The following is a 16,138-nucleotide window of genomic DNA, read 5'->3' on the forward strand; positions in this document are numbered from 1 at the left end:
CTCCAGGAAAGAATCAACGGCAAGGCAATAAATAATCTGAATTATTAATCTTTGTTTCCCTATACTTTTCATGTAATTGTGCTACAGTTGGGGACTGAGTGAAGAGAAGCTAACAGATAGAAGCAAGCAGTGTCGAAAACAAGGGGTTAATCTTTATTGCTTTCATTTTGTGAGCCTCTGTCCTACCTAGTAACTGATGATGCTGGATTTCTTCCCCGTTCTTATTGGAGAATGCTTTCAGTATTGCTCGGCTAACAAATTTCCTGGGAGAGCCGGTAGAGTACAGATTCTCAAAAGATTCATCAGGGGCCTGTCACTGTCTGAGGTAGGAGGAACCTGGAAGGAAGAGGACTTCAATGACGATGCTCTTGTTACCTCTCCTCGTGGTATTCTTGGTGAATCACAGCCAGGCCCGTAAGTATCCCAAGCACTCTTTACTCCTAAATCCAAAGCTGAAGCATAACACCTTTGCTTCCTAAACTTGTGGTGCTAACTGTGAAAAAAGTAAGGGACAAATCTATGAGCCCATTCCACCCAAGGCTTGAAGGGATGATGGACCAAATGACCTGCTGCCCAGATGTGTGTGTGTGTGTGCAGATGTCAGCCTTTCTAGAAGGACTTCCTCGGTAATGCACTCACTTCCCCTCTGATGGCTGCTTCCGTACTTCCCTTTCTTCCTTCTGTTTCTCCTCTTCCCTAACAGCGAATCTTATAGGACTTCAGAGAGAGTTTCAGGGATGTTGAACAGTCCAGGGGGTCCATTGTTCAGGTCAATAGATATTTTCCCTCCTCTCCACAAGGACTACCTGCAACAAAAGATCCAAGAAAGATAAAGCGATGGCGCTGAGCTTGTTTACCAGGCGTAGAAAATATTCGTTGCTTAAAAAAGTTCTGGGGTGGAGAGACGGCTCAGCGGCTAAGAGCACTGGCTGTTCTTCCAGAGGACACGGGTTCAATTCCTAGCACCCACATGGCGCCTCACAACTGTCTGTAACTCCAGTTTTAGGGGATCCAACATCTTCACATGGACACATGTGCAAGCAAAATACCAATGTGCATAAAAATTAATAAAAATTGAAATAAACAAACATACAAAAAACCTTAGTGGTTCATTGTAGTTTAGGGAGATTGTGTCTCTAGGAAATCAGGAGCCTTGTGTTGCCACCAACACAAGAGAGTCTGCGTGCAGCAGAAGGTGCTAGTCTTCTCTGCCCTAACCAACTGCTTTCTAGCTGGTGCTGGCATTTCTAAAGGTTCATAGGAGAAATCCAGACCTCAGACCAAATTACCTAAGCTGCTGGTTGATGCATGCCAGGAAGGTGCGCTTTCAAATCATCTGTGTATTTCATTTTACAAGTAAGTATTGATTGATAACTTACTATGTGTCAGATGATTGGAGGAATATAACAGCTGAATGAGGTGAGGCATACTGACAATCCAAGCTACTCTAGAGCTTTGGGGGAGAGGGGAATGGTGAGTTTGAGGCCAGTTGAGTGGCATAATGAGACCCAACCTGACCCCCCCACCCCTCAAAAAAGAAGTTTTCTGCAATATAGGTTGTTATCTTTTTTTTTTATTTTTATTAACTTTATTCACTTTTTATCCCCCCATAAGCCCCTCCCTCCTCCCCTCCCGATCCCACACTCCCACCCCCTTCTTCACACATGCCCCTCCCCAAGTCCACTGATAGGGGAGGGTTGTTTTCTTTTTTTTCTGAAAATGTCTCTTCTTTATAGTTTTAGCTTCCACTGGGCTTTGTTAACTCTCATTTGTTGTCTGTTTCCTCCCAATCTTAGGGGTGAAAGTGATTTTTTAAATAGTTGCTTTATTATGGTCTCTTCATGGGAACTGTTTGGTAAAGGCTGTTTCCTCCCGTGACTCTCGCTTAAGTGAGCTTTGAAGACAAATGACAGACAAGGAATTTCATATTATGGAAAATAATGTAAGGTCTGCTTGGTATTTGTGCCCAATGTTACCCATAAATAGACACTTTTACACCATAGATGGATAGAGGACCTGGGGAAGAGAAACAGTGTGTTTGGGACATAACTTTAGGAAATGTTAAGATAACTCACATGTTACTTCCAGCGTGTTGCTCTCTTCAGCTGCATAGCCCACAGATGATCGCTCCTGCTCCTTCCTGTGTGTCCTCATGGCTCCTGTTCATGGTTCTCTAATTCTCTTTTCCCCAAATCTTCCCTGAGCTGCTCTTTTTACAGGTGGGGAGAGACAGCTCCATTTTTCTCTTGTTTCTATTACCCTACCTAGTTCCCAACAGGGACTTAAACGCCTCCTGAAAGATCTTATGTTTCAAAGTAATGTTCCTGAGGCATGGAAATCACCTGGCTATGAGTTATAGCAAGCTTGGACAATGATAATGAATTCCAATTTAAAACTATGGTCCACTGTGGTTGCAGAATTGATGTAAAAATAGTGTTTTTGTGCTTTTTTTTTTTTTTTTTACCCTTCTCCTTGCTCTTCTTTTCTGCTGGTGTGCAGCTGAACTATGTGGAGCTGTAATCAAACTGGGGACGTGCATGAGATTTCCCTCGCATAGCTACATGCAGTTAGGGTGTTTCATGTTGATACAATCAATTAGTCTCTTGATGTTATTCATGATTTAGCAAAGGTGTTAGCCCACTACATCAATCTACTTTATGAATGATGCTTCCGAGACAAGGACTGAACATGTTAAGCAGGTTGTGCTGGTGTTAAAAGATAAACTTGTAGATTATCTGCTTAGAAATAACCTTGAGTTCAAAAAGTTAACATGAAAAAATACGGGCATTTGCTAAAAGCCTTACTAGATTTCAGTCTGTTTCCATGGAGCTCTTGCCCAGGTTCAAGCAGGAAAAATTTCTCCAAGACAAATATTTCACTCCTTTTTCTTCATGGTTGACGCTAAATGTATATAAATCTGATAAACAGATTCTTCTTTTAAGTTGGCAGAACAGCTGTCTATTCTTGCTTGACCATAATCCTCTTACCATAGAAGACTGCTAAAAATTGGAGGGAGGAAGTTTAGATTAAAGGTCAAACACATAACTCTAAATGCTTTTATTTTATGGAGCTCAAATTGAGACAGATGACTAGGGACATTATTTCTGACATCTAAGTTTATATTAGAGAAAAATCTTTTAAGAATATATGTGTTGCTGCTCACCCCTGTAATCTCAGCACTCGGAGAAGCAGAGGCAGACAGATCTCGGTGAGTTCGAGGCCAGCCTGATCTACAAAGTAGTCCAGGACAGCCAAGGCTACACAGAGAAACCCGGTCTTGAAAAACCAACCAACCAAACAAACAAAAGAATATGTGTGTCAAATCACATTTTAACACAATTTAAATGAAGCATTTAAGAATAAGATTCACTGGACACACACTTTTAACCCCAGCATTTGGTAGACAGGGACAGGAAGACCTCTGTGAGTTCAAGAGCAGCCCTGTCTGCAGAGTGAGTTCCAGGACAGCTAGAGCTACACACAGAAACCCTGCCTCAACAAAACAACAACAACAACAAAATAATAAGATTCATAAAATGGAGATTCTCTGGAGAAATAGGAGGCATGTGGTCATTATTGTGCTCAGGGTGTAAGCAGTGGGGAAAAAGCACCTCAGATCCCTCTTTCACTCACTCTCCAGAGCACCACAGTGGTCTCCTTGATGTTGCTCCAGTATGCAAAGCATTTACCCCCAAGAATTGGGGGGGGTTATTTGAGCTTAATTATTTGGAAGGGTCTCCACCCATGGCCCCCTTTTTCACTCTAGACACAACCCTATCCAATGGTATCTGGTCAGAGAAGGCTTTTCTGGTCCCTTTAATGGGTTAGCCCTCTCCACATCATCTCCTTTCTCTGCTTTAGTTTTCTTTATACAATAGATTGCCACATAAGCTTGTACTATACACTTGTCAATTGGTAATATCCCTTCTAGAAATCATCTCAGAGGTCTGGGCTTTCGATTCGATTTGTTCGTTACTGTGGCCCTAGCACCTAGAACCGTGTTCACTGGAAATTCAGAAAAGAATAATACTTACATGACATGAGATATTGGCACCCTTTGAAAGGGAGGCCGTGAATGAATACCTGTCATGGTTTCAACAGTAAATGTTCCTCACAGATTTATGTGTTTGAACACTTGGTTTCAGATGGTGGCGCTGTTGTGATATTGTAGAGCTTTTGGGCATAGGACTTAGCTTGCAGACTTAAGGCTCTAGGGGCGGAGGTTGAGAGGTATAGGTTGACCCTACTTCTATTCCAAGCTCGATACTTCCTGACTGTAACATGAGGATAGTGAGCTACAAGGTATTCCTTCTGACCCCCACTAAGCTAGTCCCAGCTCCCATGCCTACACCACCGTAATGGATCATATCCCTTTAAACCATTAGGAAAATAAATCCTTCCTGCCTTAAGCTCTTTCTGTCAATCAATCAAGCATTGTGTCACAGCAGTGAGAAAAGTAACTCATACAGAAAATTGGTACCAAGGGTGTGGTCATTGCAATGATAAACTTGACTGTTTGTAGTTTGTAGGACTTCAGAAGTGTAAGAGCAATATGAAGAGTTTTGGCGTTGTGGGCTAGCAAAACCTTAGAAGGCTATAACTAGAGCTTCGTGGGATATCCTGGCAGGAGTGTGGACAACCAGATGCCGATATAAATTTCAGAAGGCAACAAGGACTTAGCAGGAATTGGACCAGAAGCCATATGTGTTACATTCTAGAAAAACAAAAACAAAAAAACATTCTGCATTCTTCCTGTGTCGTGAAAGCCAAAATGAGGCTGAATTAAACTGATTTGGTGAAGAAAATTTCTAGTCAGCACAGACTTCAGACTATAGAGGTTACTGTCCCTGCTTTTTAAGCCATATTACAGTGATAAAAAACAGAAAGCAGAGAAGAAATCCTTGAGAAGGGTGTAGTTTGGCAAGGGCAGGAATGTGAGTACAGTTGTGGTCAAAGCAACTGTGGGAAAAACTGTGATAATGATATTAGGATTAATACACTGTAGAATTACACTGCATAATGATATTAGTACAAATTAAAGAAAAATCCCACATCTCTGCAGGTTCAAGATTTTGGACTTCTGATCAGTGTTGGAACTCTTAGGGTCTTAGGGACTTTTACGGATATAAAATGCATCTTGCATGATGAGATGGCCATAGGCCTCCAGGGCCAGGGTGGGATGCTGTGCTCTGAATGTGAAATTCACCCCCAGGCTTGTATACTTAAACTCTCGGTGCTCGCTTGGTGGCATCTCTTTAGAAGTTGTGTAGTTTATGGACGTGGAGCCTAGATGACAGTTGTAGGGCCTTAAGCATAAGGCTCAAAGGTAATTACGGTTCGGCACACTTCTTGCCCGAGCCCTCTGCTTTCTGACCTGTGGATCTGTGAGCAAACAATGCCACAAGCTCTGGCAAGCCCAGATTAGACTGACTCCAGCCACCTTTTCTTCCATTATGGACTGTACCCCTTCGTACCATGTGCCGAAATAAATCCCTCCTCCCTTATGTTTTCATCACATGTTTTTCCATAGGGACAAGAAAAGTAATTAATACAGTGGCTGAGAAGTCCGAGTGTCGCATGTGTCTCCTCTAGACTCACCGTAAGATCCTGTCACTTGACAGTTGTGAGGAGGATGTCTAATGGTTCCTGCTGCCTACAAAACCATCAACACCACTGCACACTTTTGAGAAGTGTCCAAAGGTTCCTTTAACTAAAAATACAACCGTTTACTTCTCTCCTCAAATTCCCACAATACCAGGAATCCCAAAGAGCAGTTATCAGAAGTCACAATCACTTTTACCTTACTAAGGCACTGAGTTACTTGAATAGGGCAACTATAAAGCGGTCATTGTTGACATGATTATCCAATCAGAACCTACTACCTCCTGAGCAAGATCCGGAGCATGGGCCTTAGGGCCTGGAAAAATCAGACTGAAACATGTTTGGCACAAGGGGGCAGGAGAGAGCACTTTAATCCAGGCTCTGGGAGTTGTAACATCCTGTATTGGAGCAGTGCCTCTCTCAAGCCGAGTTGGGTAGTCAGAGGTAGAAAAACTTCCTTATGAGAGTTCAGATTTCGATTCCCCAGTTCCTTCATCGTGCCATCTAAGGTTGCACTTAATTTAATTTAGTTAATTGTGAGCACTTTTCATCTGCAGAATGGGAATTATCGGACCTACCCTGAAGGGCTATTGTGGGAGCTAGGGAGGTAGCCCAATAGATAGAGTACTCATCTAGCTTGTACAAAGTCCTAGGCTCAATCCCCAGTGCCACCAGAACCAGATTTGGTGACACATGAGGCAGGGGAATCAGAAGTTCAAGGTCATTCTTGAACACGGAGTTTGAGGCCAACCTGGGGTACATGAGGCCATGTTTGCTTTGTTTAATCATCATGAGGAATGAATGAAACCAGTGTTCCTCAAGGGTTTGGTATGGTCCTGAGCACATGGTACTTGCTCAGTAAGTAAAAGCAATTCTAATAGTAGTCATGAAGGTACCTGCTGGCCTTCATGACTCACTGAAGGTACAACTGTTGTGCCTTGATTTCCTTGGAGGAGTTCTCAGTGGATCAGTTCTCCGAGTGCAGGGTTCCTGCCCTACCTGCACGCCATCAGTGCCTCTCTTGTGATACTTGTATTTGTTATGTTATATGAAGATCCCCAGTTATACTATAAATTTCTGGAGGGAAGAATTGGTACCCGATTCATTTTCCTCTTATTGATGTTGCCACATATCTTGTCCGTGGTAGCTATTCAATAAATACAGATCTTCTCCATGGGTGAATGCTTGAAAATACATGTTCCATTGTTTCCTATTTCAGGAACCTTACTTAGATGCTTGTCAAAAACGGCCTAACTGCTGCTGTACCAAGTTAAAGGGACAAAACTCAGCAGAGTGCCACAGCCGGCACGTTGGTGTCAGACCTGCTTGTTGGGTTGGATGGGCCCTCCAGCGATGCCTAGCAGAAGCGAATAAGCACAAGAGGCCCCTTGAGAAGCAGTTTGACTGGCCCAGCTAGACCGAGGGCCAAATTCTAGATCATAGATTTCAGCTAAACAAGTGAGTAATGCTGGTGACTCATAGAAAGGGGAGAACCCGAACTGATTTCATAATTATTGGAGCAAGAAAAGGATCAGGGCAAATGGTACGGAATTGCCGTTTGTGTGGAACAATTTTAGTCTTCCCAAATAATTCGACCCCTTAACAGTTATATTAAATCTTTGAACATCTTGGTACCACATTCTGCTAAGACACAAATTCTCCCAAGGTCTGACATGCTCTGAAGAAGAATGCCGCATGGACTTTTCTTCATGTTCCTTATTCTGAATTACTGATTTCACATCTGTCAGCGGCTATCCCTATATAGTGAACTGTCATTTTAGAAGCTCAGCTAAGTGCCAGGCATAATTTGTACCTGTAGGGGCATCTGACGCCTCCAGGGAGAATGAAGGCTGTGGTGTCCCTGGCCAGAATGTATATTCTGTCTCCCTCTCCCCTTGACCTGCTCACCTCTTCATCCTGAGATCTCCAAGATGCCACCTTCTCTGCAAAGACTTCCTCAAGAGCCCAACTTGACATGATAGCTCCTATCATGCTACTTAGAAACCATCTTTCTTATCTCCACCAAGCCCTGAACTTCTTGGACAACCCGAGAGTTCATGGGAGAGGAGAGGAATTGTTTCCTTTCATTTTACTTTTAGCCCTTAGTGATGATCAAAATCCTTGTACTGATACTTAGAGGGAAGAAAAAAATAGGAAAATGGTAAGTACCTCAGAAAAGTAGTTTGGTACAGCAAGGAAAATCACTGTGCTTCTGAAAATGTTGTCCCCGGGAAGGATGAGTCTTAATAGCTGTTCTGACTCTGTCTAATCTGGGAGGAGGGGCACACACCGCCATGTGTGCAGAGGGAAGAGGGTAACACGAGGGTCCTTACTTATCAACCTAGAGGCTTTATTGGAAAAACAAGGGGGTTGGGTTGTTAGGGTTGTTGTCTCCCTCAGAGGTTCTGAGAGCTTCTTCAGGCATAATCCCCAGACCCCGGGGCCAGTGACTAGTCCTTGACCCTTCTCCCAAGACCAGAGAATCACACTGTACATTGCTTACAAGGTAAGGTTACCTATTAACTTTTATTCTCGGCCACGGGGCTGAAGTCTTTCCCAGGTCGTAATTCCCAGGATTCCATAACTGTCCTGGAACAGCGGGATGAATGCCACTGAGAGCGGGGCGAGGATGTTGTTGTGGGGATGCGGTCGATTGCAGTTAATACGTTCCGTCATCTGTGTGGGACTCTCCACACCTTCCTTCCTCGCCTCCTCCTCAGGGACTCACTCGCTGAGATATTTTCGTTTGGCTGTTTCGGATCCTGTCCCTGGAGTCCCCGAGTTTATCTCTGTTGGCTATGTGGACTCACACCCGATCACTACCTACGACAGCGTCACCCAACAGAAGGAGCCGAGGGCTCCGTGGATGGCGGAGAACCTGGTGCCTGATCACTGGGAGAGGTACACGCAGCTGCTGAGGGGCTGGCAGCAGACATTCACAGTGGAGCTGAGGCACCTGCAGAGGCACTACAACCACTCGGGTGAGACGGCAGCAGACGTGAGCGCGCGCCCTCACTGGCTAGTCCTCAGAGGAAAGGCCCTGGGCTGCCTATGGCCAGTGTCACCAGTAGATCCTCTGTAGCCTTTGGCAGTGCTTAGAAAATCATGATGATGGAGCTCTGTTCCCACCGTCTCCCCTATGTCTCTTCCAGACTCTTCTGTGAAAACCCTTGATCCCTCATCCCCATATTCTTATTGCGTTGGTGTCTAACAGTCTTTCTTCTCTTTTCTCCTTCTAAATTTGCCCATCTTGGGGCTCATTTTTCTGATGGCCAGGCTTTCTGATTTGCTTATTTCTGCGTAGAAACTTACTATATTTAATTGTCCCAGAGATATTTCTGCATATCTCTTGCTCCTACGCTGCACTCAGAATAGCATTTCATATTTCATAAATATGAAATTTATCAATGAATCACTCCAAAGATGGGATCATTTCCCCTTGGCAGGTATCATCGTGATTCTTTGGCATGCAGTAGGTAACCCCACTGATGTCTGTTAGCAGGTGGGTCTATAAAACAGGAACCTTCTGGAACCCAAATATACAGGCCTATGTGGCGGTGCCTTCTAAGAGTGCTTCCGGCCACGCTGCAGTTGCATCTCTCGAGAATGCACCTGTCTCTGTGTTCACCCATAGATCGTGTGTGTTCCAGGGCTTCACACTTACCAGAGAATGATTGGCTGTGAGCTGCTGGAAGACGGCAGCACCACAGGGTTTCTTCAATATGCGTACGACGGACGAGATTTCCTCAGCTTCAGTAAAGACACCCTGTCTTGGGTGGCTGTCGATAACGTAGCTCATATCACCAAGCGGGCATGGGAGGCCAATCTGCATGAGTTGCAGTACCAAAAGAACTGGTTGGAGGAAGAATGCATCGCCTGGCTGAAGCGGTTCTTGGAGTATGGAAGAGACACCCTAGAAAGAACAGGTAAAGAGGAGAGGAAGCACCTTGTTCCTACATCCCTAGAAAAACTGGCTTCTGTCTCACTTCTTCTTCTGCAGGTGATAGTCACCCTGTGCTGAAATCTGTCTCTTGCTTGGACTGCTCTGACCTGTAACCCCCCAAGAGAACTCTCATTAGTTATATTTTTAGCAGCACCTTGACAAGCCTTAGCGTTCCACTTGTCTTGACAGAATGTAGTGCCTCCAAGGGCACCTTTATCAAGAAAAGTTCTCCCGTCTCCTGTCAGTGAGAGGCTGGAGAAAGCTTTCAGAAGTGGATCAGTTGTTGCAGATTATTTAAGAAGCAAGGGTTCACACAGTCCCGGTGTGAGTGAAAAGCTGGCTTTATGAAGAAGAGCCTTGGGAAGATGGGTTTTTCCTTACTGGGGATTAACAATGCAATTCATCTGGGTTCAGAGTTTATCTTCTGCCATAAATGCATGATCCCACTGGTCAACTTCAGCAGAATGCAGAAGTTTCATGTTTGATCGACGATGAGTCAAAATGTTTCAGGAAATCCCTGAGCACTATAGATCTTTTCCCATGAGAGCAATGTCCAGTCTGGGGGACTTTCCAGAGCTGTGGCAAGCCCAGGATGAAGAGGACTATGTTTATAAACATGTGTTTCTCTGCTGGGTGGTATCGGCACAGGCCTTAATTCCCAGCACTTGGAAGGTAGAAGCTAGTGAATCTCTATGAGTTTGAGGTCAATCTGGTCTACAGAGTGAGTTTCAGGACATCCAGGGCTAACAGAGAGACCCTGTCTCAAAAACAAAACAAAACAAACAAACAAACAAACAAAATAAGCATGTGCCATCTGTCCAAAAATACAGGCTTTGGAGGCAGACGATTAGAGGCTGATGTTGGCTGTCCTGTCTGTACTAGCAGAATAACTGTTGTAGGCTCAGTGGTTGCAGTTAACAAACCTATTTCAAACAGGCTCAAGCAGATCCTATTCGAAAGCAAGAGTCAGAGCAGCACAGGGACCTAAGAAATTAAAACCAATATTTGAATGCTGTTCTGCACGGTGGTGGTGGGGTAGCTGAAGCTAGGAGCATGAACCTCACACCCTCATGGCTTCTCCATCCCACAAGATAGGCTACTGTCTCTGAGTACTTGTGCCTAAATCACAAGAGAACCGTGACTGGCCTGTATCATATGTGGCCTCTTTAGCTAATCACTGAGACCATCAGAAAAAGCTTCAGAGATTAACAGCGGGTGGCAGAGTTCTGGCAAGAACGAATGGCACACACAGCCACAAAGGTTTAATCTAGGAGATTCAACCCAGGCCCCTTTACAAGAGGGCTAGCGAGGATCCCAGTAAGAGGTGGAGAAGTGTCTGAAGAAGTACAATATGGACACATCGTTGCTGAAGCATGGTCTGAAGGGCAGGAAGAGGAGACATGGCAGGCAGAGCCCTGCGAGAGTTGGTGTGCTGAAAGGGGATCTTCACAGTGAGAGGTGTGACTATGGAGGAATGTGGCCGCCTCCAGGACTGCAGCGGTGTTAAGACTGGTACTTCGTCAGCTCACCGCTCTCTGGCTGAGGCTGTCCAGCTGGAAACCAGGGGCAGAGAAGTTCTAGAGCTATGATGTAAAGGCCTAGACAGATCACAGAGGGTCAGAGACTGGATGAGAGGTGCTTAGAGAAGCGGATTAAGATGAGCACTTCATAAGGAGCTGGAGTAATGTTTGGCAGAGGAAGGAGCCTCTCAGGTCAGGAAGCTTCTGGAATGTAGGCCAACAAGCCATGGTACCGAGTAAAAGAACGTAGCCATGCCTACTTCACAGAAAATAGTGAAGATAATATAGAAAAAAATGCTTGCTAAGCCTTAGGACTCTATTTACGTCTTGAATCTTATCGTCGCCTGACTGAAGTGTGTATGGTAGCCTCGGATCTAGCTTAAATTCAGTGGCGCATCTTGGCCACCCTTAATCACTAAGATGTTTTAGGCTGAGTCTCAGCAGATAGGAAAAAAGGGAAAAATAGGAGATTACTTTCTGATTTGGGTACACTTGCCATATGGTTGTGTTGGTGATTTTTTTTTTCCTCACTACGACAAAATGCCTGAAACAACTGACCAAAAAGGAGGAAAGACTGTTGACAATTTCAGAGGTTTGGGTCCATCCCGGTGGGAAGGGTGTGTGAAACAGTTTACATCACAGTGCACAGGAAGCAGAGAGAGGGAGGGTCCAGGGACAAGATTTAGCCTCCCCGGGATTCCCCACAGCAACATACTTCCTTTAGCTGGACCCCACCTCCTAGAGTTTCCAGAACCTCCCAAAATAACACCAATGTCTAGAGAGCACAGGTTTAACACATGAGCCTGGGAGGGACAGTTTAGATTCAAAGCATTTGCCCCAAGTCACCTGGCCTGCTGCTCACCCTGAATTACAGTATTGGGCAAAGGTAGATAGGAAAACTCAAGCAGGGCTCCTAAGAATTGAGATTTAGACCTTACTAGCTAATTCTGTTGATTCTGCCTGGTATGGAAGTTCTTGGGATGAACTAGGAAAAACCTGGGTTGTGTGGAAAGTTTGACTTAAGTGTACATAGTTCTCATTCCTTATCTTGAATGTCACAGTGGTGTCAACCTCTTGGTCAAAACCCAAGTCTTGGGAGGTAGATTCATTTCTTGCAGGCATAGTAAAACAAACGAACAAACAAACTTCTTGGCAATGTTTTATTTTGAGTGTTGGAAAGTCTTTTCCTACAACTAAATTCCATGCCTCAAGTAAAAGACAAGGAAGGTATGTCTGAGGTGAAGGCTCTTCCCTGCACCCACACTGTCAAACAAATAAAGGTGGAGATGAGGAGGGAAGTGTCTCGGACAAGGAGGACATCCTATCCTCTGGATAGGATGCTTGATTTCAATTTGGCTTTATGACCAGTTTCATATGGAAAAGAAACATATTAAGTCAGGAGGAAGCAAGATCACCAATGGCTAACCCTAGGCTGGGGCACAGTGGTACATACCTGTAATATTGGCATTCAGAGGTCGGAGGACTGCAAGTTCAAGACTACCCTGGGGGCATAGAGATGATGTCTCCTCCCACTCTCCTTCCCTCATCAGTGTTAGGGCCCTTCTATAGTGTTAATTTCTGTAACTTCTATGAGGGCACATGAAGTATGACATCTGTTTGTATCTGGTTACAACCATCAGAATACCAATCTGATAGCATGAGGCACTCCAGAGACCCCGTTGACCTGAGATGGCTGTGGGTTTTGGTTGTCACTAAATGCAGAATTGAGATCTATTGCATTCTAATCTTCAGTCTCTTGGTGAATTACTTATCAAGAACAACACTTACCCATGCTGTGACTTACTTTTGCTTGACACATAAGGGTATTTCAAAGGTGAACGGCAAACCACTTCAAAACACTTTCCAAATCCTTGCTGCTGTATGCCTTTCCTCCCCTTAGAGGACCAAACATGACTCAGCTCCGTGTGTTGCCTTGCCTAGTCCATAATAGGAAGTCCACAAAATCCAAGTTTGTTGTCCATAAATCTGGGTTCTGGTTCATTCTCGGTTTTAGATAGTTCTTGCTGGGAATATAACTGGGAAGCCTGGCTATATGTTTGAACACTGTATGCTCAGTACTCAAGTCTCTCCCTCTTAACTATAGCTGCTTCTCTCTAGAGACCCCAGTGGTAAGAACAAGTCGAAAGGAAACATTTCCAGGGGTCACAACTCTCTTCTGCAGAGCTCATGGCTTCTACCCACCAGAAATTTCCATGACATGGATGAAAAATGGGGAAGACATTGCCCAAGAAGTGGATTCTGGAGGCGTGCTTCCCAGTGGGGATGGAACCTATCAAATGTGGGTGTCGGTTGATCTGGATCCTCAGAGCAAAGACATCTATTCTTGTCATGTGGAGCACTGTGGCCTCCAAATGGTTCTTGAGGCCCCTCAGGGTAAGTTTGGGGGTGATGGCTGTCTGGAGAGTGAAACTGAGGAAAGAGGTAGGAAGCTGTGAGACCTACATTGGAGGGAGGGAGAAAGGCTGGGTTACTAGAGGCTTCACTAGGTGTGCGATACAATGGCAGCAGCTTTGTTTGTTTGTGGGGTAGGGTTTCTCTGTGTAGCCCTGGCAATCCTGGAACTTGTTTTGTATACCACGCTGGCCTCAATCTCACAGAGGTCTGCCTGCCTCTGCCCATACTCCTCCACCCCACCCCGAGTAATGGGATTAAAGGCATACACTACTATGCCTGGCTTCAATTTTTATTTTTAATTTTTACAAGTTTTATTTATTTTATGTGTATGTTTTTTTGCTTGCATGTGTGGCTGTGAACTATATGTGGACAGTGTCCACAATGACCACAAGAGGAGCACCGAGTCCCCTGGACCTAGAGTGACAGATGATTGTTAGCTACTGTGTGTGCTGGGAATCAAATCTAGGACCCCTGGAAGAGCAGCCTGTGCTCTTAACCACTGAGCCATCTTTCCAGTCTCAAGATTTATTTTATTACTTTTATTCATGGGTGTATATATGTGTGTCTGTGTGGGAGTATGTGCCTATGAATGCAGGTGGCAAAGGAGTTTAGAAGAGGGCATCAGATCCCTTGGAGCTGGAGTTACAGATGATTGTGAACTATCCCAAGTAGGTGCCAGAAACTGAACTCAGGTCTCTGTAAGAGCAGCAAATCCTCTTAACGGCTGAGCTATCTCTCTAGCTCCAAAATGGTTCTTTTTAATTAGTGTTTCTCACAGAGTTTGGTTCCCATACTCTTCTATACTCTTATGAATTACATGTTGCTGTATTACATTTTTAAAAATAGCCAGGCAGTGGTGGCACACGCCTTTAATCCCAGCACTTAAAGGCAGAAGCAGGTGACTCTCTAAGTTTGAGAGTCTACAGAATGAGCTACACAGAGAAACCCTGTCTCAAAAAACAAGGTAGATAGATGGATGGATGGATGGATAGATAGATAGATAGATAGATAGATAGATAGATAGATAGATAGATAGACAGACAGACAGACAGACAGCCTTGGGGGGGGGAGTAGTCGAAAGAGGCAGGTTGATCTCTGAGTTTGAGGCCAGCCAGATCTACAAAGTGAGTTTCAGGGAGCTGGGGCTACATGGTGAAACTGTGTATCAGGAAAAAAAACAAACAAGCAAACAAATAGGAGAAATCATAAGCCTATGTTCTACTTGCCATCAGACAATGAGTGAGGAGTGATGATGGCCGAGTTTCCTAGTGGCCACAGCGACACCATCAATGCAGACGGGAGAAGCAACTTGGAGGGTTTTCTCTTTTACTTACAGAATCAGCAAACGTCCTTCTAGTGGTACTCACAGCCTCTGGGACCATAATCCTCACCACTGTCCTGGCTGGAGTTGGTGTTCTGACCTGGAGAAGGTGGGCATGGGGTGAGAGGCGTGAAGGTCTCCAGGGGGCTGCTGCTGCTGCTGTCTCCTTGCTGCAGTCCTGAGACTTCTGTTTCCTGAGACTGCCACTTGAGTTCCATTTAGAAGCAGGCTGACCCTCAGGTTGGAATCACAGGAGGGCCTGGAACAACTTTCCCTCTCTATAGAGAAAACACCCATTAATTGGGAAAAATTAATTTCCCATTTTCACATTCTTCTATCCCATATGAAAGTCCTCTTCTTGCGAAATTTCGTTTCTCAAAACATGAACTGTTCAAAAGCAGATAACCTTTCAAAAATAGGACTCAAGATAAGGAAAATAGGAAGGGGAAGCAAGAAGTACACTTTTGATGATATAGATAACTAAACATGTACTAAATATCTGTTGTAAATAATATTACAACAAATGTCTGTTGTAAATATTTAATAAATAATCTATTTATTAAACATGTATAAAATGTCTGTTGATCTTTAAGCACCATACTGGCTCATGGGAAACAGCAATGAAAAAGACAGGGAAGATCCCATGTCATAAAACTGATGGCACAGTCTTGAAAGGACATTTTCTATCTCTGGTTTACTGGTTACTCAAGCCGATGACAACAAATATCAATGAAACCTGGATCAGGGCTCATAAGCCAGGTAGGCTGGAGCTTGCTTTTTCTTGAGCGTTGTTGACTTGAACACAATCCAAGGGATACTGTGCAAATGCAGTAGTAGGTACTAGTCACACCAGTCCACTTGCTAGAAAATCAACTCAGCTAGAGGGTCGATTTCCATTATAAACGGAGCACAATATGAATCCTAAACCATTTGATACATGCATCACAAAAAGAAAGTACCTGCTTTTTAATCTCCTGGAGTTTGTAAATTTGGAGTTAAAACTTGTCAAGTTCTAAGAGAATCTTGAAAAAGCAGGCTAAAACTGTCACTGGCGGCTTCTAGATTTTGCTGACTATTGAATAATTTTTGAGCCATGAGGAAACACACAGAACTAACTAAACACTTCTTTTCCTTTCGGGACAAAAATAAAAAAATCTACCAACCCACACAATGAGTACAGCTTTCCCTCTAAGGAGCCACCATCTCTGCTCTCAGGAACCCATACATCTCTACCATACTCCCCCTCGACATCACGTGAGGGTTCCCCCATTGACTAAGAACTTTGAGTATCATGGCTATCATGACTGAGAATCTATAAGTAGGGTCCGACCAACCCAT

At 44.3% G+C, this 16,138-nt stretch overlaps 1 protein-coding gene across 4 annotated transcripts; it reads left to right on the forward strand.

Annotated features, from left to right (window-relative positions):
* Positions 1-276: 276 nt before the first annotated feature.
* LOC129689354 (major histocompatibility complex class I-related gene protein) lies at positions 277-15,324 on the forward strand. Of its 4 annotated transcripts, none has more exons than XM_055624520.1 (5): positions 277-414; positions 8,322-8,582; positions 9,252-9,527; positions 13,183-13,458; positions 14,816-15,324. In XM_055624520.1, the coding sequence occupies exons 1-5, from the start codon at positions 357-359 to the stop codon at positions 14,980-14,982; spliced, it is 1,038 nt and encodes a 345-aa protein (XP_055480495.1). In that variant the 5' UTR covers positions 277-356; the 3' UTR covers positions 14,983-15,324. The 4 variants fall into 4 exon arrangements, with proteins under 4 accessions (XP_055480495.1, XP_055480496.1, XP_055480493.1 ...); XM_055624521.1 differs by having other exon boundaries at positions 13,270-13,458; XM_055624518.1 differs by lacking the exon at positions 14,816-15,324 and having other exon boundaries at positions 13,247-13,352.
* Positions 15,325-16,138: the final 814 nt, after the last annotated feature.

This window comes from Psammomys obesus, unplaced genomic scaffold (genome assembly GCF_907164565.1).
Source record: "Psammomys obesus unplaced genomic scaffold, mPsaObe1.curated_primary_1811, whole genome shotgun sequence".
Lineage (NCBI taxonomy): Eukaryota > Metazoa > Chordata > Mammalia > Rodentia > Muridae > Psammomys > Psammomys obesus.

What these genes read in the sequence shown, in the direction of transcription:
- LOC129689354 (XM_055624520.1), top strand. Translation starts at nt 357, where the DNA reads ATGACGATGCTCTTGTTACCTCTCCTCGTGGTATTCTTGGTGAATCAC. An exon ending in GAGGCACTACAACCACTCGG is followed by an intron (nt 8,583 to 9,251) that starts GTGAGACGGCAG and finishes TGTGTGTTCCAG; the next exon opens with GGCTTCACACTTACCAGAGA. An exon ending in GGTTCTTGAGGCCCCTCAGG is followed by an intron (nt 13,459 to 14,815) that starts GTAAGTTTGGGG and finishes TTTTACTTACAG; the next exon opens with AATCAGCAAACGTCCTTCTA.